Source organism: Saccopteryx bilineata, chromosome 11 (assembly GCF_036850765.1).
Source record: "Saccopteryx bilineata isolate mSacBil1 chromosome 11, mSacBil1_pri_phased_curated, whole genome shotgun sequence".
Taxonomy (NCBI): domain Eukaryota; kingdom Metazoa; phylum Chordata; class Mammalia; order Chiroptera; family Emballonuridae; genus Saccopteryx; species Saccopteryx bilineata.
The window spans coordinates 57,213,087-57,238,934 of NC_089500.1; the positions used below are offsets into that span (position 1 = coordinate 57,213,087).

Below are 25,848 nucleotides of genomic sequence, written 5' to 3' on the forward strand. Positions count from 1 at the left end.
AGGGCAGTGTCCGTTTCCTCCATAGCTGACACATTCTCTCTCACTCCCCCTCACAGGGCAGTGTCCGTGTCCTCCATAGCTGACACCTTCTCTCTCACTCCCTCCCCACAGGGCAGTGTCCGTGTCCTCCATAGCTGACACCTTGTCTCTCACTCCCTCCCCCCACAGGGCAGTGTCCGTGTCCTCCATAGCTGACACCTTCCCTCTCACCCCCCCACAGGGCAGTGTCCATGTCCTCCATAGCTGGCACCTTCTCTCTCACTCCCCCCCACAGGGCAGTGTCCGTGTCCTCCATAGCTGACACCTTCTCTCTCACCCCCCCCCACAGGGCAGTGTCCGTGTCCTCCATGTCTGAGTTCCAGCGTCTGATGGACGTCTCTCCCTTCCTGCCGGAGAAAGGTCTGCCCGCTGCCGGCGGCAAGGAGGACATCACCCCACCCCTGTCCCCCGATGACCTGAAGTACATTGAGGAATTCCACAGCAAGAGCTGGGACGACAGACCCCCAGACTCCTGGGGAGACAGGACCGAGCGGGGCCGGGCGGGGAGCGAGGCCAGTGCCGAGCCTTTCCCGGACTCCTCCTGGTACCTCACTACGAGCGTCACCATGACCACGGACACCATGACCAGCCCGGAGCACTGCCACAAGCAGGCCTTGCGGAGCCACGTCCACACGGAGCCGTCCGGGGTGCGGGTGCTGCACAGCCCGCCTGCGGTCCGCAGGGTAGACAGCATTGCGCTGGCGGGCGGCGAGGGCGCAGGCCGCCTGGAGCCCGAAGGCCCGTTTTCCACGAGCAGAGCCAGAGGGCTCGCGGGAGACATGAAGGGGGGCCCCTCCGAACACATGCTCAGCAGGTGGCCCTGCGCCCCCTCCAGGCCCCCCCGAGACTACGGGGAGGGGGGGCTGCGCCCCCTTGATAGCAGCCTCTGCGCCCCCCTGGGTTTTTCCTCCCCGCTGCGCAGTGTGGAGATGTCCAAGAACATGAGCGATGACATGAAGGAGGCGGCCTTCTCTGTCAGGGATGTCATCTGCCCCAGTTCCCCCGAGCCCCCGGCCAAGGACATGGCCTGCCAGACCAATGGGTCCCGGACAGCTGGGACGCAGACGGTGCGGACCATCAGCATTGGCCTGCAGACTGAAGCCCTGCGCGGCGGTGCCCTCACCAGCAGCCCCCACAAGTGTCTCACACCAAAGGCGGGGGGTGGCGCCACACCCACGTCCTCTCCGTCCCGCGGCCTTAGGAGCAGGCAGGTGGCCCCTGCCATCGAGAAGGTGCAGGCCAAGTTTGAACGCACGTGCTGCTCCCCCAAGTATGGGTCTCCCAAGCTGCAGAGGAAGCCCCTCCCCAAAGCTGACCAGCCAAATAATAGGACCTCACCAGCGCCGGCCCAGAAAGGGTGCAGCGAGTCTGCCTGGGCCCGCTCCACCACCACGAGGGAGAGCCCCGTGCACACCGCCATCAACGACGGCCTCTCCAGCCTCTTCAACATCATTGACCACAGCCCCGTGGTGCAGGACCCCTTCCAGAAGGGGGTGCGGGCTGCGAGTCGGCCTTGTTCGGCAGAACCCCGGCCGGAGCTGGGTCCCGGCCAGGAGACCAGCCCCAGCTCCCGGGGACGGTCACCCAGCCCCGTCAGGGTTGGCCTAGAGACCTGTAGGGAGGAAGAGGGAGAGGGCACGCCTGCGAGGCAGGACTTATCTGCTCCCCCTGGCTACACGTTCACGGAGAGCGTGGCCCGGATCCTCAACAAGAAGCTGCTGGAGCACGCCTTAAAGGAGGAGAGGAGGCAGGCCCCCCACAGCCTCACGGGTCCCGCCAGTGACAGCCACCTGGGAGAAACGGTCAAAGTTGAGCCAGGGTCTATTGAGGTAATGAAGGCTGAGTGCTCCACACCCTCCCCCGCTAGCTCTTCCATCCAAACATTGGGGGAAAAAAAACAAGTTTGAACCTGGGATTGTACTAGGTCATTTGATTGCAGGGATCTTAGTCCATAACAGGTTCTTGGGAGCTGGGGTGAGGCCAGGCTTGTGGGAGAATGGAATAGGCAGAACCACCGACCCTGAGCAACTGCTTCCAAGTAATTCACGTTCTTGTCTCTGGTCTAAGAGATGGCTGCTCACCTGCTGATCTGGGCTTCTCACTTGGGGTCATAATTTGCCTTCTTTCTGAATGAATCTGTGTCCTTAGGAATGTATGTGTGTGAAGTACGGGAGGGTCGTGTCAGGGCTTTCTGCGTGCTCCAGATCTGTTTCCGTGACGACACGAGAGTCATGTGCTGCAGAGGGTTTTGAGAGTGTGGATTCTAGAACAGCTCTCATGAGGAACTACGCGGCTGGATTCCGCGTTGGCTTTAGTGCGTAATAGCAGTCTTACATCTCACAAATTACTGTCCCTGTGTCCACGGATCCCCCCCTCGTAATAAAACCAGGTGAGGCAAACATACAATCAAAGCCCTGCCTGCCTACAATGTGATCATTACGATCCCCCTGACACAGCACATATTCCCATGATTATTATATGACCACACAGATCACAGTATTCTGTCGCTATATTTTCCCTTAACGATATTCTCAAATCTGCCAACCTTGAATTCTGCTGCATCTCCACAACATAGTATATTTGTACCACACTTTTTTTTTTTAAATCCCTATTTCCACTTCAAAAAGTGAGCAAAATAAAGCCTGCTGACAGTGCCGGGAGGAAGAAGCAGTGGGGCGGCCTCAGGGTCCCCACAGCTCAAGGAACATGTTTCTCTCCCTTCCTCCAGCCTCTGCCACCCGCGGGGCCGCCCCACTGGAGGCCACTCTGGGTGTCTGGGCTCCGGTTTGTCTGTCTGGGCTACTGGTGGGTCGGAATGCATGGTCCCCAGCCCTTGGTCCGCCTCCGTTTAGGAGTGATCCCCGTGTAGACTTGGGGGTGGACCCCGACCCACCAGTAGCCCAGACAGACAAACTGGAGCCCAGGCACCCAGAGTGGCCTCTGGTGGGGCGACCCCGTTGTAGCAGAGGCTGGAGAAAGGGAGAGAAACATGTTTCCTTGAGCGGCACACCGCTTCCCCACCCACCCTGGCCCGGCTTCCTGAGTGAGGAGAGGAGAGAGGTGTTTTTCTACGGTTCTGCCCCACATTTTCCACAGGGAACAATGCTGGTCAGATTCCCAGTCCAGCCTACAAAGTGTTATTGAACTCAAGGCATAGAGGCAAATCTGAAATAGGTCAAACCCTGTGACGTGGCCAGTGACCTACAGGAGTGGCCCTGTCATGTAGTTCAACCCGATCTTGAAAGCGTGTGGCCCACGTTTTTTGCGAAGATGCAAGTGTGTGGTAAAAGTGCTCTGAGAAGAACAGCGATCATGGTTGAGTGTTCGCACATGACAGGTGGTGTCTCCTGCTAACTTCCGTCCCTCTGGAGCCCCCAGGTAAGTGACCCGCTGTGGAGGGTGTATTTGTGTGAACGCCTGCCTTCTCCGGGCTCTGGGGGCAGCAGCTGAAATCAGGATTTTGTCCCAAAGCATTAACTGGCTGTGTCTGGGGTATCCATTTATATGAGAGACTAAATAGAAATTAATTTTTAGGAACTAAAAAATGCTCCAAGTAATCTATGCTACTATAAAGAAAATGGTTTGATGGCTGAATCACAGCTCTAAGGCGTGAAAATGGTGTATCAGTACAGATACCTATCTATCCCTTCAGTTCTCTGGAAAGGGCCTGTTTAGATTTCCTTCTCGCTTGGTGTGTTTACAGCCACCAGAGATTATGGGCCAGTTGAAGGAACACAGCGCCATCTCAGGGGTCCAGAACCCGCCTGGAGCACTCCCTGGCACAGCGTCAATGCCAGGGGCTCTCCACCCCCTCTATTTTTATTGGAATTTTGCTTGTTCTAGATTCCAGTGGAATTATTCTTTGTCTGAATTGACTTAACACTATTAAACCCATTGGAGAGCACTTCACCCCATAAATTAGGTGGGAGTTCCGGGTTTTCATTCCAGAATCCCCAGAAGTGATTCTGATTTCTCAGCCTGCTGTGAGTGCCGGCCGTGGCCTCTCTCCCTGAGTGTTCACTCGGATGTCTAGACGGGTGATGTGGGGATGCTGGCGAGGCCCCCTGCACAGCAGGGCACCCCGCCACAGCCCACAGGCCACCTACCCTTTTCCTCTTGCAGCCATGGCAGTGGTGCAGAGGGAGGCTGGTGTGGAGAGAACGACAATGATCTGGAAATGCAATTCCGTTCCTCTCTCTCGTGTCCAAGTGGAAAATGGAAGGAGAAGTTTTTAGTATGAGCGGCAGGCACTTGATCACCGTGACTAAAACAAACTGGCTGTTCCGTGCTCTGTTTCAAACACCAGAGTCCTGAGACTTCCAACTCCCCGTGTGCCAAAGGGCAACTCGGGGAAGAGTGGAAACCGGAAGAGAGGCCTGTGGCTGCTGCACAGTGAGGGTCCCTCCTCCCTCTGGATAGGGCAGAGGGGGGGTGTGCCCCAGGAGTGCACGTGCCACTTCTGCGGGACCTCACGCCTCCCCTGATAGCCGTCCCTGGAGCTGGCACCTGGCTTGTCAACATTTACTGTTCTTCTTTTTTAAAAAAATACTTTCAAACCTATTTGCTTTTCTTTTCTTTTCTCTGTCTGTTCTGTCCAGAATCAAACTGTCTTACTAACTGCCCCCTGGGGACTCTAGCCCTGACTGCCTCACGCCGTAAGTGCTTTCATCCTTCTTTCCGAACTGTCTGGAGAGGTCATTGGTGCGACTCGGGGTTGGCATCTGACAGTCAGAAACCACGCAGAAGTGTCCCAGGGAGACCCTGGCTCTGGGTCTGTCCGCAGGGACAGATTGAAAGCCCGGACCGTCCCTTTTTGCCGAGTGTTGGCCACTCAGCGCACAGACAGGCCCTCGGGTTGTGGCGGTCCTGCCGAGGCTCCTGCTGTCCTGGGCAGTGTGCAGCCGGTTCGCTTTCCGACGGCAGGGACACCGGCCAGAGCAGGCGCTGCCTCTGCCAAAGGGTTCTCGCCTCTGGGCATCTTTGAGCCAAGCGTTTTCCAAGGCAGCCTGGACCTGCTGCCGGTATTGGGTGACACGTGTCACTAACATGTCCAGTATCAGGTGTGACCATAATACGATGAGGCTTCTTCCTTTTTTTTGATAATCGTACTAGAAGGAATAAAAGCAAATACATCTTGTCCTTAGAAATGATCACCATAGGTAACCTAGGAGTACTCAATAAATATTTTTTGATTGGATGAACAGTAAAGTCATCCCTGCCCCAAAAGAGATTCTCTCAGAATTGACTTCCAAGCCCCAATTGAAGTACATGAGAAAATAGGAGGCTTGCCTTTTTTTTTTTTTTTTTGTATTTTTGTATTTTTTCGAAGTTAGAAGTGGGGAGGCAGACAGACAGACTCCTGCATGCACCCTACCGGGATCCACCTGGCATGCCCACCAGGGGCGATGCTCTGCCCATCTGGGGCGTTGCTCTGTTACGGCCAGAGCCATTCTAGCGCCTGAGGCAGAGGCTATGGAGCCATCCTCAGCGCCCAGGCCAGATTTCCCCCATGGAGCCTTGGCTGCAGGAGGGGATGAGAGCGATAGAGAGAAAGGAGAGGGGAAGGGTGGAGAAGCCAATGGGTGCTTCTCCTGTGTGCCCTGACCGGGAATCAAACCCAGGACTTCCACACGCTGGGCCGACGCTCTACTGCTGAGCCAACTGGCCAGGGCAGGAGGCTTGCTTTTAATCAAGGATATAATTGCCCATCTGCCTCATTCCCTGGTCTCAACATGAAGTGTTGAGTACCAAAGTACAGTTGTCTCTCAAATACTAAAAAGGTGCTACAAGAATTGTAAGCCCACATCACAAACCGATAGCAGCCGCCTTGCCAGTGTGCACACACTTGCACACAATACCAGCACACATACAACACAAGCACACACACACAATACCAGGAGCAGTGACACGAGGAGACAAAAAATACTACAGTAGCCGATTTCCCAAACTATGTGTCCCCTAATGCCCTGGGCTGAGGTGAGTGAGGTAGGGACACAGCTTACCCCTCTGTTAGTTCACATTTCAGCCATTTCAGGACTGATGGTGTTTTCACAGGTGGGGTTGCCATGGTTCTCATTAGCTACATGCTTGCTAATTGGGGCTTCCCCATTGTCATATGAAGTACCAACCACAGAAGAGTCAGGGAACGTTGAGTTAGTCTCCTGTGTTAGTGCTTGTCCGCTGATCCCACAGGGAGGCGGCCACCTCACTGCATCCCTCTCCTGTTGCACCTTCCATCTTCCTAGTCACGTTGTTCATCACACTGTCCTTCAACACCGTCGCTGTCTCTTCCCCGTGTCGCTCCCCTGCTCTGCTGACTGAACTGTCCTCATTCTGATCTTTGCAGTTGCTTGTCGCCTCTCTTTAAATCCTCTGACTAACTTCCTGGTTGGCTCCGATGGCCTTTGGTCTGTGTCATCCTTCACTGCAGTGGTTACCATCACAGCTTTCTGTTGTCTGAGTGTCATTCGGGCAGACAGGTTCCGCCCTGTAGAACTCACTGTTTCTTCAAGCCACAGCTTTTCACATTCCTCTGTGCCAGCAAATTCCAAGTCTGGGTGTGCTTGTTTCTGATGGTGAAAACGTAGGTCAAGTAGCTTAACATTCTTTAAAACCGAAAACGGAGCCGCGGCCCCTGAGAAGTATTGCAGGTGATTTGCACCATGGTGGAGGGTGTCTTGCATTACCTGTTCTCAGAGGCATGGGGGTGCCTGCATCACGACAGAACACCACACTCTGATTTCACTTTTGTAAACACTGCTGCAAGGAAGCCTCGTATAGGGAACTAGACCCAAATTAAAATTTCTGCCAGCAGCATTTCTTCATGTTGTGGGAGTTTGTTTAACCCACTGCCAGTCAATTTAGAATAAATGGTAGCGGAGTTTGTTTTGAGGCGAGTCATTTCTAACACAGCTAGAGGAAATCATGGGCTGTCAACAGTCCAGGCATAGAGAGGCTGGCCTTTAGCCTTTAGGACCAGTCACTGTCACTAAATAGATCATTCAGGAGGGCCAACATGCTGGGATCAGCTGAATCAGAGTATGACCGCATGGCCTCTGTCTTTCCCCGCCTTCCATGTGCTCCAGCCTAATTCTGATGGTGTTCTGCAAACACACCCATTTCATGGTTTTATCATTGTTTATCCTAATTTGATACCTTCCCATTACTGTCATCACTGATCATTCATGTTGGATTCTTATCATTTTAAGTTAGTCTCCATGAGCATGATATAAATTAACACTCGGAAGTTGCCCCTGGTCTGTTTACATTAACTTAGTTTGTTGAGAAGTGTGTTTGGGGAAATCGCCCCCTGGAAGAACTATCCATCTGACTAACCCTGTCTTTCCCTTTCTGGCTTTTGAAGGAACTACCTTGTTCCGCCCTAGCTCCATCCCTAGAACCCTGCTTCTCCAGGCCCGAGAGACCAGCAAACCGCCGCCCTCCGTCCCGGTGGGCGCCACATCCCCCCACTGCCTCACCGGCTCAGTCACTCGGAGACCTGGCCTCCTTGGAGGAGCTCGGCGACGAGGAGCCCCCCGGGGAGAAGGTACACCTGTGACGTGATGCAAGTTTGCATGGATTATCACGGAATAATTCACTGTAATTTGCATAGCCACACCATCGTCATCAACCCAACTCTGCCCAAAAAGAGAGATCTACTTTTTCCTAGGTCAAAGAATGTTTAAAAAAATACACACACACACACACAGCTGCTGAATGTTCAACCTGTGAACCTGAGATGTTTCTAGAAGGAAACAGTAAATGTGCCTGTAAGAACTTAATTTTTTTCATAGCTCAGAAAACTATTTTTGTCCTCCATCTTTTTTTACACACAGTATATATATATATATCAAAGAAAAAAGGTAAATAAGATATAAATAAATTAAAAAAATAATAAAAGTTTTAAAGATGCACATTTTAAGCGATTCTGGACCCCCGCACTGTCAATACTGACTGCCTCTATTAAATTCGCACTGTTACATTTTTGGTTTGGCTTATTTCCATGTTGAATTAGAGTGTTTTAAGTTAATTTTATTTTGTCAGTGTTTTTTTGGTTTTTAAGCATCTTTGAAAACTTCAGACTGATGCAGTGAACTCTTCATAGTGAAAAGCCATGAAGCCAAGTAGACCAGACAGATGTGCTGTATGTTGGAGGGTTACGTGTCGGCATTCTGGAGCAGGTCCGGCCCTCAGCCGGGCTTCCCAAACTCTGTATAATCCACATATTCTACGCGACCTGCACGTCTTCGGGTTTGAAGCACTGCGTGCATGTACATACATACTGCTGCTGTGGTCTCACCATCACCTCTGTGTGAGTTGTCTGTCCCATCGTGACACATTGTGAACTCCCTTGTACTGTACTTCTGTTGTCTTCTTGCATTGATGATACAACAGCAATGGCACTTTTAAATTATTGTTAAAAGATTAACTGACAATATGCAGTGTTTACTCAACATTTTCTGTTTAAGGAAAAAAAATGCTACAAAAAGTCAGGAGGATACCACATGAAAGCCCAGGATGGTGCCTCAGAGTCTGTATGAGACGTGGTGAAATAGGTGAATAGAAATAAAGCCTCTATGAGACGGCAGCCGGTTCCGGACCTCGTGTTTCCTGCGCCCTCCATCTCCGCCGAAGGGCTCAGGAAGAAGTTTGCCATAACCGGGGGATTGTGGGAAAGGGGGCATGTGGAAAGGCAGCTGCCGCTGACATACCTAACAGCATGCGCAGAGTGCGTGACTGTTTAGTTTCACTGTGCTGTAAGGGAGCCCCGGGACAGATAACAAAGCAACTTCATTCATGTTGAAAAAGTCAAGAAGGGGGTGGGTGTGGGGTTGTGAAGAAACTGGCTATCAGCAAGTCCAAATGTGCCATTGTGAATGGCTGACTTCACTTAGCATAATGTTTTTCCTCTTCTGGGGGGAAGCAGGAGTAGCCAGTCACTGCAGGACAGGCGTTTGCACGCTGACACTGAGATGTATTTGGTGGAGGAGGAGTCAACAGAGGTGTGTGCACTGCCAAGAGCACCTGAAGGACTATTTTAGGTCAAATCTTCTGGCTTTGATGTTTCATTAAAACAACTATTTTCTTATCTAGACACACTAATAGAATAAGTTTTATTCCCAGCATTACCATAGTTCCCTCTATAAATACCCCCAAAAATGGAAAATAACAACTATTTGTTGGCGAGGATATGGAGACACTAGAACCCTGATGCACTGTTGGTGGGAATGTCGAATGGTGCAGCTGTTGTGGAAAAACAGTATGGTGATTCCTTCCAAAATTAAACAGAATCCTCGTATGTTCCAGCAATTCCACTTGCAGGTTATAGGCCCAGAAGAATGAAAAGCTTGGACTTGAACATCTATTTATACACCCATGTTCACAGCATTCTTTACCATAGAGTATAATCAGCCCCAGTGTCTACTGATGGATGAAGAGATAAATAAAATGTGGTGTGCATACAGTGGAATATTACTCAGCCTTACAAAAGGAAATTCTGACTCAGACTGCAGCATGGGAGAACCTTATGCTAAGTGCAATAAGCCAGTCACAAAAATAACAAATAGGCCCTGGCCGGTGGGCTCAGCGGTAGAGTGTCGGCCTGGCGTGCGGGGGACCCTGGTTCGATGCCCAGCCAGGGCACATAGGAGAAGCGCCCATTTGCTTCTCCACCCCCACCCCTCCTTCCTCTCTGTCTCTCCCCTTCCCGCAGTCAAGGCTCCATTGGAGCAAGGATGGCCCAGGCGCTGGGGATGGCTCCTTGGCCTCTGCCCCAGGTGCTGGAGTGGCTCTGGTAGCAACAGAGCGAAGCCCCAGAGGAGCAGAGCATCGCCCCCTGGTGGGCAGAGCGTCGCCCCTGGTGGGCGTGCCGGGTGGATCCCGGTCGGGCGCATGCGGGAGTCTGTCTGACTGTCTCTCCACGTTTCCAGCTTCAGAAAAATACAAAAAAATAAATAAATAAAAATAACAAATATTGTAAGATTCCACCTATACAGGGTGGGGCAAAAAAAGGTTTACAGTTATTCATATGGAAAACAGTACAATAATAATAATACAAGAATAAGCTCTGTTCTGTGTACTCACAACTGTAAACCTACTTCTTCCCCACTATGGGGGAAGCTAGAGTAGTCAAATTTATAGATAAATAGAAGTAAAATAATGGTTACCAGGAGGTGGGGAGAGAGAAGAATGGGAATTGGGTACAGATTTCTGTTTGGGATGATGAGAAAGTTCTGGAAATGGACAGTGGTGATGGTTGCATGACAACAGAAATGTATTTATGCCACTGAACTCTACACTTAAAATGATTAAAATGTTAAACGTTATATTTTGCCACAATAGCAGTGCTTTAATGCCAAAAATAAATATTCCCCTTAACCACCCTAGACATAGCTGTAAACAAATTATCAACAAGCCTACCTTGTGCCCAGGATAAATGCTGAGAGGAACAATAACATCCTTTCGGCTGGAAGCCACCAGCCAGAGCAAGAAGGGAAGTTATTAGTGTTCATAAGTGAACAAGCTTTGGCATCACAGGCAGTAAGCCAGAGCCTCAGACAAAGCCATCGGGACTCTCTGCTCAGTCACCGGGCTCTGCACTCCTGTGTGTAGCTTTCTTCTCAGACAAGCATCCTAAGAGTTGTAGTGATGGTCCATAGCGGTTCCTATCAACTTAGCAATGTCAGAGAAAGGGATCTCTTACCAGTAGCTCCTGCAGAAGCCCTAAGACTAATGAGCCTCCTGGGTCTGCTTTAATTCACAAGTCTGCCCTGAGCCACCACTGACAGATGAGCCAGCCAAGAAAACCCAGGGAGCTGTTCGAATACAGGGGAAACTGCGTGAAGATGGTGAAAGCTGCTTATGACTACGGGCACCCCAGAATTATAAGGAGAAGTTCTGGTCATCAGAGAGAACTTGCTACTCTAATTGAGGGAGATGGAATTCCCAGGCAAAAAACAAAATGCAAAAAAAAGTAGTGTGGTGTAAATCCTAAGTTAATGGGCTTGAGTTGGACCTCAAAGGAAGAGCAGGGTTTACATGAGAAGGCAGGAGAGGTGGTTCAATGGGAGACGAGTAGGAGCAGAGATGTGAGGAGGTGGTAATAAGAACACCTGGGCAGGGCTGTGAGGAGGTGCCTGGGCTAAGAACGGGTCCTGCAGTGAACAGAGCCGTATCACGCAGCATCAGTGCCTTGAAAGCCAGTTTGGAACTTCTCCAACCACCCAATTTACTAATACTTGGGCACTGTATTCTGAATCCATTTATTGTTGAACCACTCCAACTTTTGCAAAGGCAAGATAGTAAAATGAAATCGTCTTCTACACTTCTGTCCAAATGAATGCCAAGGCAGCTTAAGTGGGTGATGCGGGGCCCGGAAGGAGAGCCACTGCGTGGGAGCAGTCTACAGGAGGTATCTGTTTATGTCTCCAGGATTAATGTGCCATTTGCCTTTATGCCCTAAGGAAAGAGGCAGGAGCAGATTCTTTGAATGCAGCTAATAGCCCTTGCACAGCAGGCATGCCCTGCCCGCAAGGTCACGGCCAGCACCAGCAGCCCAGAGACACTGCTCATCAAACTGCAGTAGGTGTGGGCAGTAGCAGCCACATTTCACTCATTCTGTTTTTCTCCCTGAGAAGGTGCCCGTGTTACATCAAGGTATTCAACATGATGTGTCTTTCAAAAAATACGCATAATTCTAATTTTTATTTAGTACATTTGTATTTCACCCTTTCTTTTTTCAGTAAGCTTGTCAGAATTATGTGTATTTTGCTCAAAAAAGTAAATGAGAAGTACAACTATCTTTTTCTATTTTCTAATTCATTGCCTTTTTTAAATGGTAAAAATACATATAAAATTTACCATTTTAACTATTTAACACATATAATCAGTGGCATTTAGTACATTCACACTGTTGTGCCATCATTACAATTGCATAGTCCCGGGGTATTTTCATCATCCTACAAAGAAATACGCATTAAGATAACCACCCCTGAAAGTCGCTTTGCCCAGCCCCTGGCACCCACGAATCAGTTTTCAGTCTCCATAGATCTGCCTTTTCAGGATATTTCATATAAATGGAATCACGCAATATGTGGCCTTTTGGACTCCTTTCATTGGGCACAATGTTTTCGAGTTTTATCCATAATGTAGCATTCATCAGTAACATTTCTTTTATATGGTAGTTGAATAATATTCCATTTTATGGATGTACTACTTTCTGTTCATTCATCAGCTGGTGGAAATGTAGTTACTGACCTTAAACAGCCTTGAACATTCCCCAAAAATAGGCAGTTCAGGACACTGATCAATCGGTTTACATAATTGTGACACTCCGGCATCTTTAACTCTTAAACATAGTTTCAAGAGGCCACCAGTGTATATTTATTATACTGTACTTGTGTATAATTGCAAATCAAAAAAAAAAAAACACTTTCTTTGATTTGCATTTAGTCTTTTCATCATCGTTCTTTGAATGCAATGTGCACTGGAAACCAATATAGCAGGAAATCAGGCTGCGTCATAAGCAAGTTCTCTGAATGAATTTGATGACACTGGATATTTAATACACTTTGGTCACTTGAATCAGTGTGGCACTGAGAGGGGAAAGATCTGAATTTGTATCCTAGTTTGAACAATTAAAGCAATATAACTTCAGGCTGTTTCTTTATGACTCATTTAAAAAATAGCAACAATTATACCTACTTCCCAGGCTTATAAAGATTAAAGTTTTTATGTATTATACCTATAGTTTGCAAGATATTATGCTAAGACCTGTGAATACCAGAAGTGAACAGAAAAGATAAAGCCCCAGCTTTCCCAGAGCTTATATTCTAGTGCTAAAATACAAAAATTCAACTGAATGAATCTGAGGATGGAATTGGCTTTATGGAATCATGAGTTGGGCCGCATTCCATCTACTGAATAAAGAGGTGCTCCATTCCAAAGAGCTGTATGAAAGAGAAGGCTTTTATTTATTTATTTTTAATTAATTTATTTTTTGTATCCTTCTGAAGTTGGAAACGGGGAGGCAGTCAGACAGACTCCCGCATGCGCCCCACCGGAATCCACCCGGCACGCCCACCAGGGGGCGATGCTCCGCCCATCTGGGGCGTCGCTCTGTTGTAACCAGAGTATTCTAGCACCTGAGGCAGAGGCCATGGAGCCATCCTCAGCTCCCGGGCCAACTTTGCTCCAATGGAGCCTTGGCTGTGGGAGGGGAAGAGAGAGACAGAGAGGAAGGAGAGGGGAAGGGTGGAGAAGCAGATGGGCGCTCTCCTGTGTGCCCTGGCCGGGAATTGAACCCAGGACTCCTGCACGCCAGGCCGACACTCTACCACTGAGCCAACCGGCCAGGGCCTGAAAGGGAAGGCTTTTAAAGACAGAAAGGATTGGGGAGGAAATTATTAGCTGGAATTGCTTTGTTTCAGGCATGTTTGCCCTCCTAAGGGGAATGGAAGGGGCCTGTTGCAAATATACCTCACCAGTACTGACCAGGTAATTCCAGTTACTGGCTAACGGCTACATGTCTGGGAAAAGCTGAGGCTGCTATTAATTAAGTCTTGGTTTGTTGAAATGAGCTTAGCACAAGTGACTCTATCTGGGGCCTGTTGCTTCTTTTCAACTCAAGTGATGAGAAACACACAGTAAACAAATGTCAGTGTGATGGAGTGTCACTAAGAGGCTTCCCTGGAGGGACAGCACTGGAGTTGAGGATTGAACAAGAAGTAGCTGTCAGCCAGGGAGAGAGAATATCTGATTCAACCTTGAGAGGAGGAGGTGGTCATGAGCCCGGTGTGTGTAATTGCAAATCAGTTACAGAAGCCAAAAGAAGGCCATTGTGGCCTAAGCAAGGGAGAGAGGGTTAGGAGGAGAGACCGGGGAACTTGGGGAGAGGCTTCAGGGTCTACGGGAAAGAGTTTAAATTTTATGCTAGGTGAGGGAAAAAAGTCTATTGAAAGATATTAAGCAATGGAGTTACTTTTTAGCGACTACTCTGATGTAGGAGAAGGAGCAAGATTGGAAGGCTTCAAAATAGAAGGCTGCTCTGTTGACCCAGAGAGAAGCCTTGATGGTGGCTTGGAGGACAGCTTTTGTGTTATTATTAGCATCACCAACCTCAGGCTTGTCACATGCTGCTCATTAAGAACTGGGCTTTAGAATCTGCTGCCGAGGATTCTACAGGCTCCACTTCCTAACTCTAGAATCTGTCCCAGTTGTTCAGATGAAAGCTGAACCAAGCCTTTATTTATCCTTCTGGGTCCTCTCAGCATGGGCCAGCAGTTTTCTCAATGGCCTGGGGCCAGGAAGAACAGGTCTCCCCTCTTACCTCCTTCCCTTTAAGGCCACAAAATCACATAGCAGTGTTCTCACTTCTGTTATGATTTGTTTTTAAGGTCTGATCCTTCTCAAAAAAAAAAAAAAAGTCATCCCTTGTAAGCTATTATCAGTCATTGGCAATTTAGTAAAAGTGAGTTCCTGCTTCTTTCAAGTTGACTTTCTAGGAGGACAACTGAGAGCTCGGAGCGTGGGAATGATTGGGGAGAGCTGGGGTGGTACAGTTATAGGTGCTGCACAACCTAATCAAAAAGAATGAGCTAGGACTTTCGGTCAAGATGGCAGAATAGGTAAACACAATACTTGCTTCTTCCCAAGACCACTTCAAAACTACAACTGAACTACAGGGCAGCCGTCATTGAGACCTGCCTGGAAGCTAGCTGAACAGAAGTCCTCCAACTAAGGATATACGGAAGAAGCCACATAGGGACTGGTAGGAGGCGCAGAGACATGGGACAGGCTGGCTCCCCACCCACATGTGGCAGTTAAAAATCAGGAGGGGTGTCTCAGCTGTGAAGATCCCCCTGAGGATTGAGGGATCTAACCCTCCACACAACTGTTCCCCAGTCCAGGGTTCCAACACTAGGGTGAGAAGTCCCCATAACTTCCTGCTGGGAAAATCAGCAAGAATTGCCCCTGAGTGAGCCGGAAGGCTACTGGAGTCCTCTTAAAAGGCCCACGCACAGACTTGCCGATGGGATCACTCAGTCTGGGCACCAGGAGTGTATAGGGAGGAACTGAAACATCTGGTTTCAGAGCAAGGGCTGCAGCGGCACTTTCTCCCAGACAGAAGTGCTGGCAGAAGTCATTGTTCTTTGCTGAGCTGTTCCCCTGCAGGTGCAGGCTGGCACCAGAGCCCAGTTCCTTTCAACCTGACTCACACCGTTCACCCCGCCCTGGTGATTCCCTGAGGCCTGGCTCCACCTAACATGTGGGCTCACCCAAGCTGCGTACAGTGGTTTTTCTATACAAATGGCCTTTCTTGATTCATGTTGCAGGCTTTCTTAAAATCTCTCAAAGGATCATAAATCCCAAACAAGTAGCATCTGGCCTCAGCATGTTCCATACCTCCTACTTAGTGGACCCTGGGCACCTCCTAGCCCAGGACAAATGGACCATCTGCAAATCACTTTGTAGCTCAAATGGGGTGGCCACTGGCAGGGCACAAGTGGCAGCTGACCTTGACCTGCATGTCCAAGAGGCCCCAGAACCAATACACCTGGTGATTAGTTTCAGGCCACACAAGAATATCACCCAACCAGTTCCACAAATGATGCACTCAAAGGGCAGACTCAGCAGGCAGCAAAGCCCCACTAAAGCAAGTCCTGCTACATACAGTCAATCCCCACACAACAGCTCCTCCACTACAGTCACATCCAGTTCTTAAATCAATCATCCCGAGAGTCAATCCTTCCGAATAGCAAGCAAGGCTAAACTACAATGAGAGGGCACACACAACCCACACAAGGGACCTGGAGCAACTGGCTCAGGTGACCAGGGAGACTGCACCACAGGACACCTATTACATAAGGCCACTCTGCCAAGACGAGGAAATGTAACAGCTCTACCTAATACATAGAAACAAACAGAGAGGCTGACAAAATGGTGAGACAAAGAAACATGCTGCAAATGAAAGAAAACAGAAGAAATCCTCAGAAAAAGAACTAAATGAAACAGAGGCAAGTAATCTACCTGATAGAAAACAATGGTTATAAAGATGCGCAAAGAAATTAATGAAAACATTAACAGGTTAAAAAAGCATATATAGCCTGACCAGGTGGTGGTGGATAGAGTGTCGGACTGGGATGCAGAGGACCTGGGTTCGAAACCCTGAGGTCACCAGTTTGATTGTGGGCTCATCTGGTTTGAGCAAAAGCTCACCAGCTTGAGCCCAAGGTCGCTGGCTCCAGCAAGGGGTTACTCGGTCTGCTGAAGGCCCACGGTCAAGGCACATATGAGAAAGCAATCAATGAACAACTAAGGTGTCACAACACGCAACAAAAAACTAATGATTGATGCTTCTCATCTCTCTGTTCCTGTCTGTCTGTCCCTGTCTATCCCTCTCTCTGACTCTCTCTCTGTCTCTGTAAAAAAAGAAAAAAAGTTAAACTTAAAAAAAAAAAGCATATATAACCCATAAAAAAAATCAGAAGTGAAGAATATGCTAGAAGGGATCAACAGTAGAGTAAATGGAGCCAAAGATTGAATCAGTGATTTGGAAGATAAGGTAACAGGAAACACCTAAGCAGAACAACAAAAAGAAAATAAAAGCCCCCCAAATGGGGATAGTTTAAGGAGACAACATCAAGTAGACCAACATTCACATCATAGGAGTACCAGAAGAAGAAGAGAGAGAGCAAGGAATTGAAAGCCTATTTGAAATAAAAATGACAGAAAACTTCCCTAAACTGGCAAAGGAAATAAACATAAAAATTCAAGAAGTGCAGAGAGTCCCAGACAAGATAAACCAAAAGAGGCCCACACCAAGATGCATCATAATTAAAATGGCAAAGTTTTAAGACAAAAAGAGAATTCTAAAAGTAGCGAGAAAAAAGCAGGTAGTTACCTATAAGGGAGCTCCCATAAGACTGTTGGTTGATTTCTCAACAGAAACTTTGCAGGCTAGAAGGGATTGGTACAAAATATTCAAAGGGGTGATAAGCAAGGACCTACAACCAAGATTATGCTACCCAGCAAAGCTATTATTTAGAGTCAAAGGAGAGATAAAGAGCTTGCAAGACAAGAAAAAGCTAAAGAAGTTCCTTACCACCAAACCAGTATTTCTTTTTTTTTAATATTTATTTTATTTTATTTATTCATTTTTAGAGAGGAGAGACAGAGAGGGAGAGAGAGACAGAGAGAGAGAAGGGGGAGGAGCTGGAAGCATCAACTCCCATATGTGCCTTGACCAGGCAAGCCCAGGGTTTCGAACCGGCGACCTCAGCATTTCCAGGTCGACACTTTATCCACTGCGCCACCACAGCAAACCAGTATTTCAAAAAATATTCAAGGGTCTTCTTGAAGGGAACAAGACCTTTACATTTGCTGTCTATAAGAGACTCACTTCAGATCAAAAGACACACAGAGGCTGAAAGGAAAGGGATGGAGAAAGATATTTTGTGAAAATTGCATTAAAAAAAAAAGACAGGGTAGCAATACTTATATCAGACAAAATGGACTTTAGAACAAAAGTTATAAGAAGAGACAAAGAAGGATGCAGCAATCCCACTTCTGCTTATTTATTGAAGAAACCCAAACACTAATTTGAAAAGACATCCATCCATATGTTTATTGAAGCATTATGTACAATAGCCAAGATATGAAAGCAGCCATGATATGCAGGTGTCCATCAACAGATGAGTGAATAAAGAAGAGATGCACAGATACAATGAAATATGACTCAGCCATAAAAAGGAATGAAATCCTGCCATCTGCAACAACATGGATGGACCTAGAGGGTGTTGTGCTGAGTGAAATATATGTCAAACAGAGAAAGAAAAAATTCCAGTTATTTTATTTATATAGGGAATCTTAAAAATACAATAAGTGAATAAACAAAACAGAACAAACTCATAGATACAGAGAGCATTTTCACAGTAGCTAGATGGGAAGGAGGTTGGTGGGATGGGTGAAACTGTGAAGGGATTAAGAACTAAAAGTTGGTAGTCACAGGATAGTCATGGGAATATAAAGTACAGAATAGAAAATATAGTTAATAATTGTATCAATAATAACTGTATGGTGTCAGATGGGAGGTTACTAGATTTATTGGGGTGATCACACTTTGTAAATTATATACATGTCTAATCACTATGTTGTAAAGAAAAGTTCATACTTTATGATTTCACTTTTATAAAACTGTAGACAAAGCAAATTGATCTGTAGTGACAGGAAGCAGATCAGTATATTTGGGGAGTGAGGGGGTATGGGGGTAGAAGGGAAGGAGAAGTGGGGATGGTTACAAAGAAACACTAGGGATCTTTTGGGGATGATGGATATGTTCATTACCTTAACTGTGGGATGGTTGCATATATTAAAACTTATCAAGTTGTACACTTTAAATATGTGCAGTTTATTGTATGTCAATTTTACCTTAGTAAAGATATTTAAAATTTTTTAAATGGGATGGGCACATAAGAGTGTCTATTTCTTTTTTCCTAGGCCAAGTTCTTTCTATTAGATTGAAAGAACCCACACCATTTCAAAGGTAAAATCTTCTATAAATTCCCAGGGCATTGTTCCGTTGCAACCGAAGCCATTCTAGCACCTGAGGCGGAGGCCATGGAGCCATCCTCAGCACCCGGGCCAACTTTGCTCCAATGGAGCCTTGGCTGCAGGAGAGGAAGAGAGAGACAGAGAGGAAGGAGAGGGGGAGGGTTGGAGAAGCAGATGGGCGCTTCTCCTGTGTGCCCTGGCTGGGAATCGAATGTTTATACTTCTTGAGTCATTTCACTTAAGGGAATTTATACTCCAACTATCTCACACAATGAAATTAGTATAATTTATAAAATACATCCATCACAGCCCAAATTATAAAGGAAATTTGGAAATAGACTAAATAAGTTATGGTTCATCAATACATTGTAATATTCTGCTGTGCAACTAAAAAAAAAAAAAAATTCCTAATGACCAGGCTGGACCTGTGAGAATGCAAGCATAAACAAGACATATTTGCTCCCACAAGGCTCATGACCTGGTCAAGGACATCCCACTATCTGGGCTCAGATCCTGTTCCACTACTTTCTAACCTAACACCCTCATGAAAGTTACCCACACACTCTGAGACTCAGTTTTCTCCTGTGCAAAATAAAAATAATAATAGCACTCACATAATAGGTAAGTGATGAGGATTACATTAGCTAATGTCTGTCAAGAATAATGCCTGGCATATTATAATACAATATGATAAGTATTGTAATAGCACATGTAATTATTGAGTGAACATGTAAAAGGGATGAACTGCCTGGGAGATGTCTAGGAAGACCTCACACTAAGTGAGGTAAGACTTTGAAGGATGCATAGGTTTCTCCAGTGGTGAGGGAAGAGAGAGTGGGACAGAGAACTTCAAGGAGGATTGCCTAAGTCCATGATGGCGAACCTTTTTATAAAAACCACCCACTTTTGCAGTGCTGGCCAACCTGGTCCCTCCCGTCCTCTAGTGGGTTTTTCAGCTTTCATGGTGGGCAGTAGCGGAGCAACCAAACAGCGCTGCGATTGGCCCACCATGAAATCTGGACCGCCCACTAGTGGGCAGGAGGGACCAGGTTGGCCAGAATTGCAAAAGTGGGCGGTTTTTATAAAAAGGTTTGCCATCACGGGCCTAAGTGATGCATGTAATACTCTTTCAGAATTTTTCAAGAGACATTCAAAATGATCTTTTAATTACCTTTGTATACCGAACTGGTGTTCTATCAAATGTGACAAAAAGAACATTTGGTTTATTGGCAAGAAAACTGAAGGGGGGAAAGTGGCTTATCCATTCTGATGCCCAGGATGCCCTCTTGCACCCCAATATAGAAACCCCATTCTAAGGGATACCCTAGCGGGAATGTCAGTTTCTCTTTCCTAGGCACCCCTCCACCTATGGCATTTTGTAGGGAGAGTCACTTTTACCCTTTTCTGCTAGAAGCTTTACTGCCAACGTGTTCCTCGTGACACCAGTAACCACATCTGCATGGACTTGTTATAAGTTTATACCAGTTTACCTGGGAGTTAGACTCTGGACAGGTACCAACATTCTCAAGGTATTGCCAATAAAAAGTGAGATACCTATGAATTCTGTTGTGTTGTCATTAGAGTTGTTTGTGACTATTCCATCTACTACTCTGAGCACATTAATAAACTCACGGTTTCCTACTGCACTTAAAGTTGGGTCTGGCTCATGTGACACCATTCATGTCAAGAAAGAACACTGCAGCATCCCAGAGCCCGCAGGGTGGCCCTCTCCAATCACAGCCCTTCCTCCGAGTCCCGTTTAAGTATGGTGGCAACAACTGGGGTATGTAATGCTCCTTTCTCAACTGTAAATTTATACAATCTAAATACAGATCAAGTCTTTCTGATAAAAAATTTAGCAATGAAATGGAAATTTCAAAGACATAGTATGAAAAAATGACTAAATTCTATCATGAACAATTTTTATATTGATTCCATGTAGAAAAGATAATATAGTACTTTTGGATAGTTTGAAGACACAATGAGAAAAAATGTAAACTATCTTTTTTTTTTTCTTTTTTTTTGTATTTTTCTGAAGCTGGAAACGGGGAGAGACAGTCAGATAGACTCCCGCATGCGCCCAACCGGGATCCACCTGGCACGCCCACTAGGGGCAACGCTCTGCCCACCAGGGGGCAATGCTCTGCCCCTCTGGGGCGTCGCTCTGCCATGTCCAGAGCCACTCTAGCGCCTGGGGCAGAGGCCAAGGAGCCATCCCCAGCGCCCGGGCCATCTTTGCTCCAATGGAGCCTTGGCTGCGGGAGGGGAAGAGAGAGACAGAGAGGAAGGAGGGGTGGGGGTGGAGAAGCAAATGGGCGCTTCTCCTATGTGCCCTGGCCGGGAATCGAACCCGGGTCCCCTGCACGCCAGGCCGACGCTCTACCGCTGAGCCAACCGGCCCGGGCCAATGTAAACTATCTTAATAATACTCTATCGAGTTACCATAATTCCCCATGTACAAGACGATCCCATGTATAAGACGCACCTTATGGGGCCCAAAATTTGAAGAAAAAAAAAGGTATTACGTAAAGTTATTGAACTCAAGTTTTATTCATCATAAAATTCATACAACTCCTCCTCACTATCAAAACTCCCATCCTTTAGCTAGTCCTCGTCTGTGTCTGATGACGAGTCACTGTCTTCAACAATGAGCACAAAGTTGGCTGTTCATACTTTTCGGTAGGTTGTGGGGTGATGGTGAGCCCCATGTCCATGGCCTGAACTATTACCTGAGGAGTGGTTGACTGCTGAGCCTTAGCAGACTCTCGATGGGGAAGTGTCACCTCAGGGTGCTCTGGAGGAGCTGTAGTCTGCTGAAGGTCTGTTGGTTGTTCAGCCTCCTTGGTAGGTTGTGGGGTGATGGTGAGCCCCAGGTCCATGGACTGGTCTGTGATCAAAGGAGCAGGGGACTGCTGAACCTGAGCAGATTCTCAATAGGGAGGTTTCACCTCAGGGCGCTCTGGAGGAGCTGTAGTCTGCTGAAGGTCTGTTGGTTGTTCAGCCTCCTCGGTAGGTTGTGGGGTGATGGTGAGCCCCAGGTCCATGGACTGGTCTGTGATCAAAGGAGCAGGGGACTGCTGAACCTGAGCAGATTCTCAATAGGGAGGTTTCACCTCAGGGTGCTCTGGAGGAGCTGTAGTCTGCTGAAGGTCTGTTCGTTGTTCAGCCTCCTCGGTAGGTTGTGGGGTGATGGTGAGCCCCATGTCCATGGCCTGAAATATTACCTGAGGAGCAGTTGACTGCTGAACCTGAGTAGGCTCTCGATGGGGAGGTGTCACCTCAGGGTGCTGTGGAGACTCTGTAGTCTGCTGCAGAGTGGTAGGTTGTTCAGCCTCCTCCATAGGACGTGGGGTGATGGTGAGCCCCAGGTCCACTGGCTGAACCACGATTTCAGGAGTGGTTGGCTGCTGAGCTTGAGGGGGCTCTGGATGGAAAAATGTCACCTCAGGGATCTCTGAAGGCTGAGTGGGACCCTCTTCATTACCAGAAGAAAGGTTGTGCACTGGCCAAGTGCCCTTGGAATATTGCAGACTTTATCTCTGGAGGAACTTCTAAAGCCTTTTCTGTTGCTTTTTTTTCCTCAGTGACTTCTGGTTGCTGAGCTGAGTCTTCTTGGGCAGTCGGAGAAATTTCCACTTCCTCAGGGGCCTCTGTCTGCAGAGCTGAGGCTTCCTGTTGGGAGGGAAATTTAAATTTCCCTCCTAGAGAGGAGCATATGAGGGCTCTTCAGTGAGGTTTTGTTGATCCTGAGGCCAGGGTTCGGTGAGCCCCCGGGTGGTGGGGGTCAGCAGGTTAGGGTCCAGGGCTCGCTCTGCAAGCAGGTGAGCCTGGACTAGGAGCCACAACAGCTGCCACATAAGTAGGAGCTGTGGGGTCCAGAAGTGCATCCCGGACATGATGTTCAGGACACAGAGCAATTCACACAAATGGGACACAGAAAGTGAACTAGACAAGTAGTTCACAGTATGTGACCTAAGTAAATGAGGTAACAGTACCATGCACTGAGATAAAGTGAATAATTGACACCAGTGTCACAATTGGTCACCGTGTCACAACTGGCAGACATGTCATAATTGGTAGCCATGTCACGCATGTGCCCCTTAGCAACCAAGCACCCCCCTCCTCAGGTCCCAACCTTTATTTATAGAACCTTTGTTAGTTTTGGGTTGAGATTGACTGCAGAATAGCCAGCCGTTCTCCCAGAATCCCCGGGAACCAAGAAGTCCTTTTCCCTTAGCCTAGCAGAGGGCACAGCTAACTCCCACTGGGTCTCCCCTGAGCCCTCACAGTGAGGCCAGATTGGGCCTGCACACCTGGGTGGCCCAGGCTCCAGTGGCACAGGGCTGGTGGGACAGGGGGGCTATTGATGGAGGGGTGGGGTTGGGGAATGGTGCAGAGCCTTTCAAGGAAGCCACAGGGCCTCCACCCCAGGAACTCAGAAGTGCTGGCCCAGTTCTGGCAATCTGAACTCCTCCTCCAAGTTGAAATCTCAGAGACATTCTTCCTCCCCTTGGCCATACTGCTCCAGGTACCGGGTCTACAAAATGAACAGCAGGTGGGGCGGTGGGCAGGCAAAATGTTCCATTTCCTCAAAATTCTCCATATCCATGTCTGATTCTTAACTCACCCTTCTATTAGATAGTGATAGATACATGAATTCACCAGAACTTCCAAGCTGCCCTTTTGCTGTTCCGCTTGTCTGTCTGACCCCACCCTTACTTACTGGACTATCGCCCCTGAAACAGAAAAGTTCTAGGCAACTGGTCGGCCGCCCCGAGGAGAAGCATTTCAAGAAGCCGGTATCGTAAAACTACGGAAGGGAGCATACCAGGACTTTTGACTGAACACCCACTTGCTTGAGACCCTCCTTTTAACCCTATAAATTCATCTCCCTAGCTTGTACTGGGGCTCTTCTCCCCAAGAGAAGTGCTCGGCAGGGTTCCTTTTTTCCTTTCAATAAAACCTGTTACTCTGGTCTTTCAGAGTCTCATGGATTTCAACATCTGGTGCTGAAACTCGGGACAGGGTACTAACTACCTGGACTATCCCTCTTTGCCATCCAAACTTACAACCAGGGAAGCAATGGGCAGCGGCAACTCGTCCCGGGCTTACTCCCTGATTCTGTTTGGATGTGTAATTGTAGTTTGATTGGCCAGCAGTCTAACCCTGTCCTGAACCCTGCTGGACCAGAAGGTAAGGAGTTTCTCCCTCTCCCTTCCCCAGTTGGCCTCTAAATTTCTCTCTAAAAACACCCCTTCCTGGTCAGACAGTTTTGACTTCGGACCCCATATCTATGAGTGGTCTGCCTCTACTCCTCTAACTGGACTTCTATGAAAGTCTAGGTGTGCCTAGCCAGGCCACTCTCCTACGTCCTGGGATCTCGGCCTTGGGGTGACAACCTCCTGTCTGAGACTCTCTCTCTCTACAGAGATTTTCTCCTCTCAGAACTATGACTGAAGGCGGGGATGGCCCCTTCTCTCACCAGTCTCCTCTACTGTGAGCTCCTCTCAGTCCAAACCATCCAGACAGACTCCCCTCGGAACACGGGCTCCTCCCAATCTCAGGCCTCAGAGACTACTCCTCTACTCCTTCGGGACTCACTCTACTCTCTGAGGTTCACAGTTTGGGAGGTTTCTACTCCGAGTGGCTAGCTTCTACGGCCTTCCTCGAAAGTCTGGGTGCCTAGCCAGCTTGCTTTCTACTACTATTACAATATCCTAAGAGATCTTGACAATTTCTGCCACCGGACGGGGAGGGCATCAGAAATTCCTTACATGTAGGCTTTCTTCTCCCTTCTCTCCTGTCCTTAATTTCTGTGCCTTCCGTTTTTAGCCAAAGAAACCTCACCTAAAACCTCCACTCCTAATATTTCCTTCTCCGTGGACTCCCAACTCTCTCCCTCCTGCCTGACCCCCAAGGGCACCTTTCTCTCAGAACCCCTCTCTGGTCCCTCTGCAAATCTCTCTTCCCTCCAAAAAGCCCCCTCCCTTCGCAGAATCCTGTTTTCTCATTCACCTGCAAATCCAGTCTTTCTCCTCCCCTGAAGGCTGGGAGCCCCTCCCTTCTCCACTTTGTTCTTCATCCACTCCCCCCTCCTTAGAAGCTGTTGCTGTCTCCTCTCTGACTCCTCCTCCCTCCTTACAAACTGTGACTGTGCTTCTTTCCTCCTCGCCCTCTCCCCTCTCCTCAGAGCTCTAAATCTTTTTGACTCCTCTAACCACGTGGTGCCACACCAGTACTTTACCCTCCTCCTCCTATAGATTCTGACCCTCCTTCTTTTCCATCCAGCTGCTCACACTGTCCATCCATCTGCTTTCTCTCTTCCTCTCCTCTATGCTGACAACTCCCTGCCATCTCGAAAAGCTTAAAAAACCAGAATTGTCTATTGAGCTGTGTGAGTGAATAATCTGTTTTGTCTCTGTCAGAAAACACCTCTAGTATAATTTTAATTGAAACAAGTAAAACGCGCCTAGCATCTCTAGGTGCTGGGGTTGTTAACTGTTAAGTCTCCTATACCCACCCACCTATAAAGTAAAAGAAGTATTATCTATCCGTTTTAATTTTTACCCAATCTCAGAGATTTCCCCACTTTGCTTTTTCCTGTCTCCCTAATCTATCACCAGTGGATTTCATGTGACCCCTTTACATTTTCCCCTTTGATATATAAAATAAGTGGTGAAACTGCCATTTTGTGGAGCATTTTCACAACCCATTAAGATTTTGATTTTCAGCTATTGTCACTAGTTTGGTTCAAATAAACTGATAAAAACTCAAAAAAAAAAAGTTGGGTCTGGCTCTTTGCCAATGAAATGTGAACAAAAACTAACTTGTGCCACTTCCTGCTAGAAATTTTAAGAGCCAATATACCACTTACTACCTTCTTTTTCTTCCTTGGCAGTTGTGGAAGTGTGTGACCATTCATTCTAGGCCCTTGGGTAACAGTCATACACAGACCCACTTTAAATGTGTAACACCAGGGACAAATAAGTCCCAGTAGGTTAAGGCACTGAGATTTGGGAATTATTCATTACAGCAATATAACTTAGTCCATCCTGACTGAGATAAGTATCCAAAAATATAACGGATGTATAAATACTATGAGGAAATCGGGAACAGAAGGTCAAATTTTCACAGCTTGTAAAAATGTTAGTTTATGTTAAAGAGGTAAGAGCTATGCAAAGTTACTGTTTTCCTTATTGAATTCTTTGCATTCATAATAAAAGAAACTTCTAGTTCCTTTACCTAGGAAGGTAGATGAAG

General features: G+C 47.6%; 1 protein-coding gene across 8 annotated transcripts in view; it reads left to right on the forward strand.

Moving 5' to 3' along the window:
- Positions 1 to 8,626, forward strand: part of MTCL1 (microtubule crosslinking factor 1) — a 169,329-nt gene extending 160,703 nt beyond the window's left edge. For 5 of the 8 annotated variants that reach the window (XM_066246431.1, XM_066246434.1, XM_066246432.1 and 2 more), the window contains 2 exons: positions 329 to 1,868; positions 7,403 to 8,626. In XM_066246431.1, the coding sequence (XP_066102528.1) occupies positions 329 to 1,868; positions 7,403 to 7,597 (1,735 nt within the window). In that variant the 3' untranslated portion in view covers positions 7,598 to 8,626. Of the gene's footprint in view, positions 1 to 328; positions 1,869 to 4,637; positions 4,695 to 7,402 lie in introns of all 8 variants that reach the window. The other 3 variants (XM_066246436.1, XM_066246438.1, XM_066246439.1) reach the window with 1 other exon arrangement.
- The last annotated feature ends 17,222 nt before the right edge of the window (positions 8,627 to 25,848 follow it).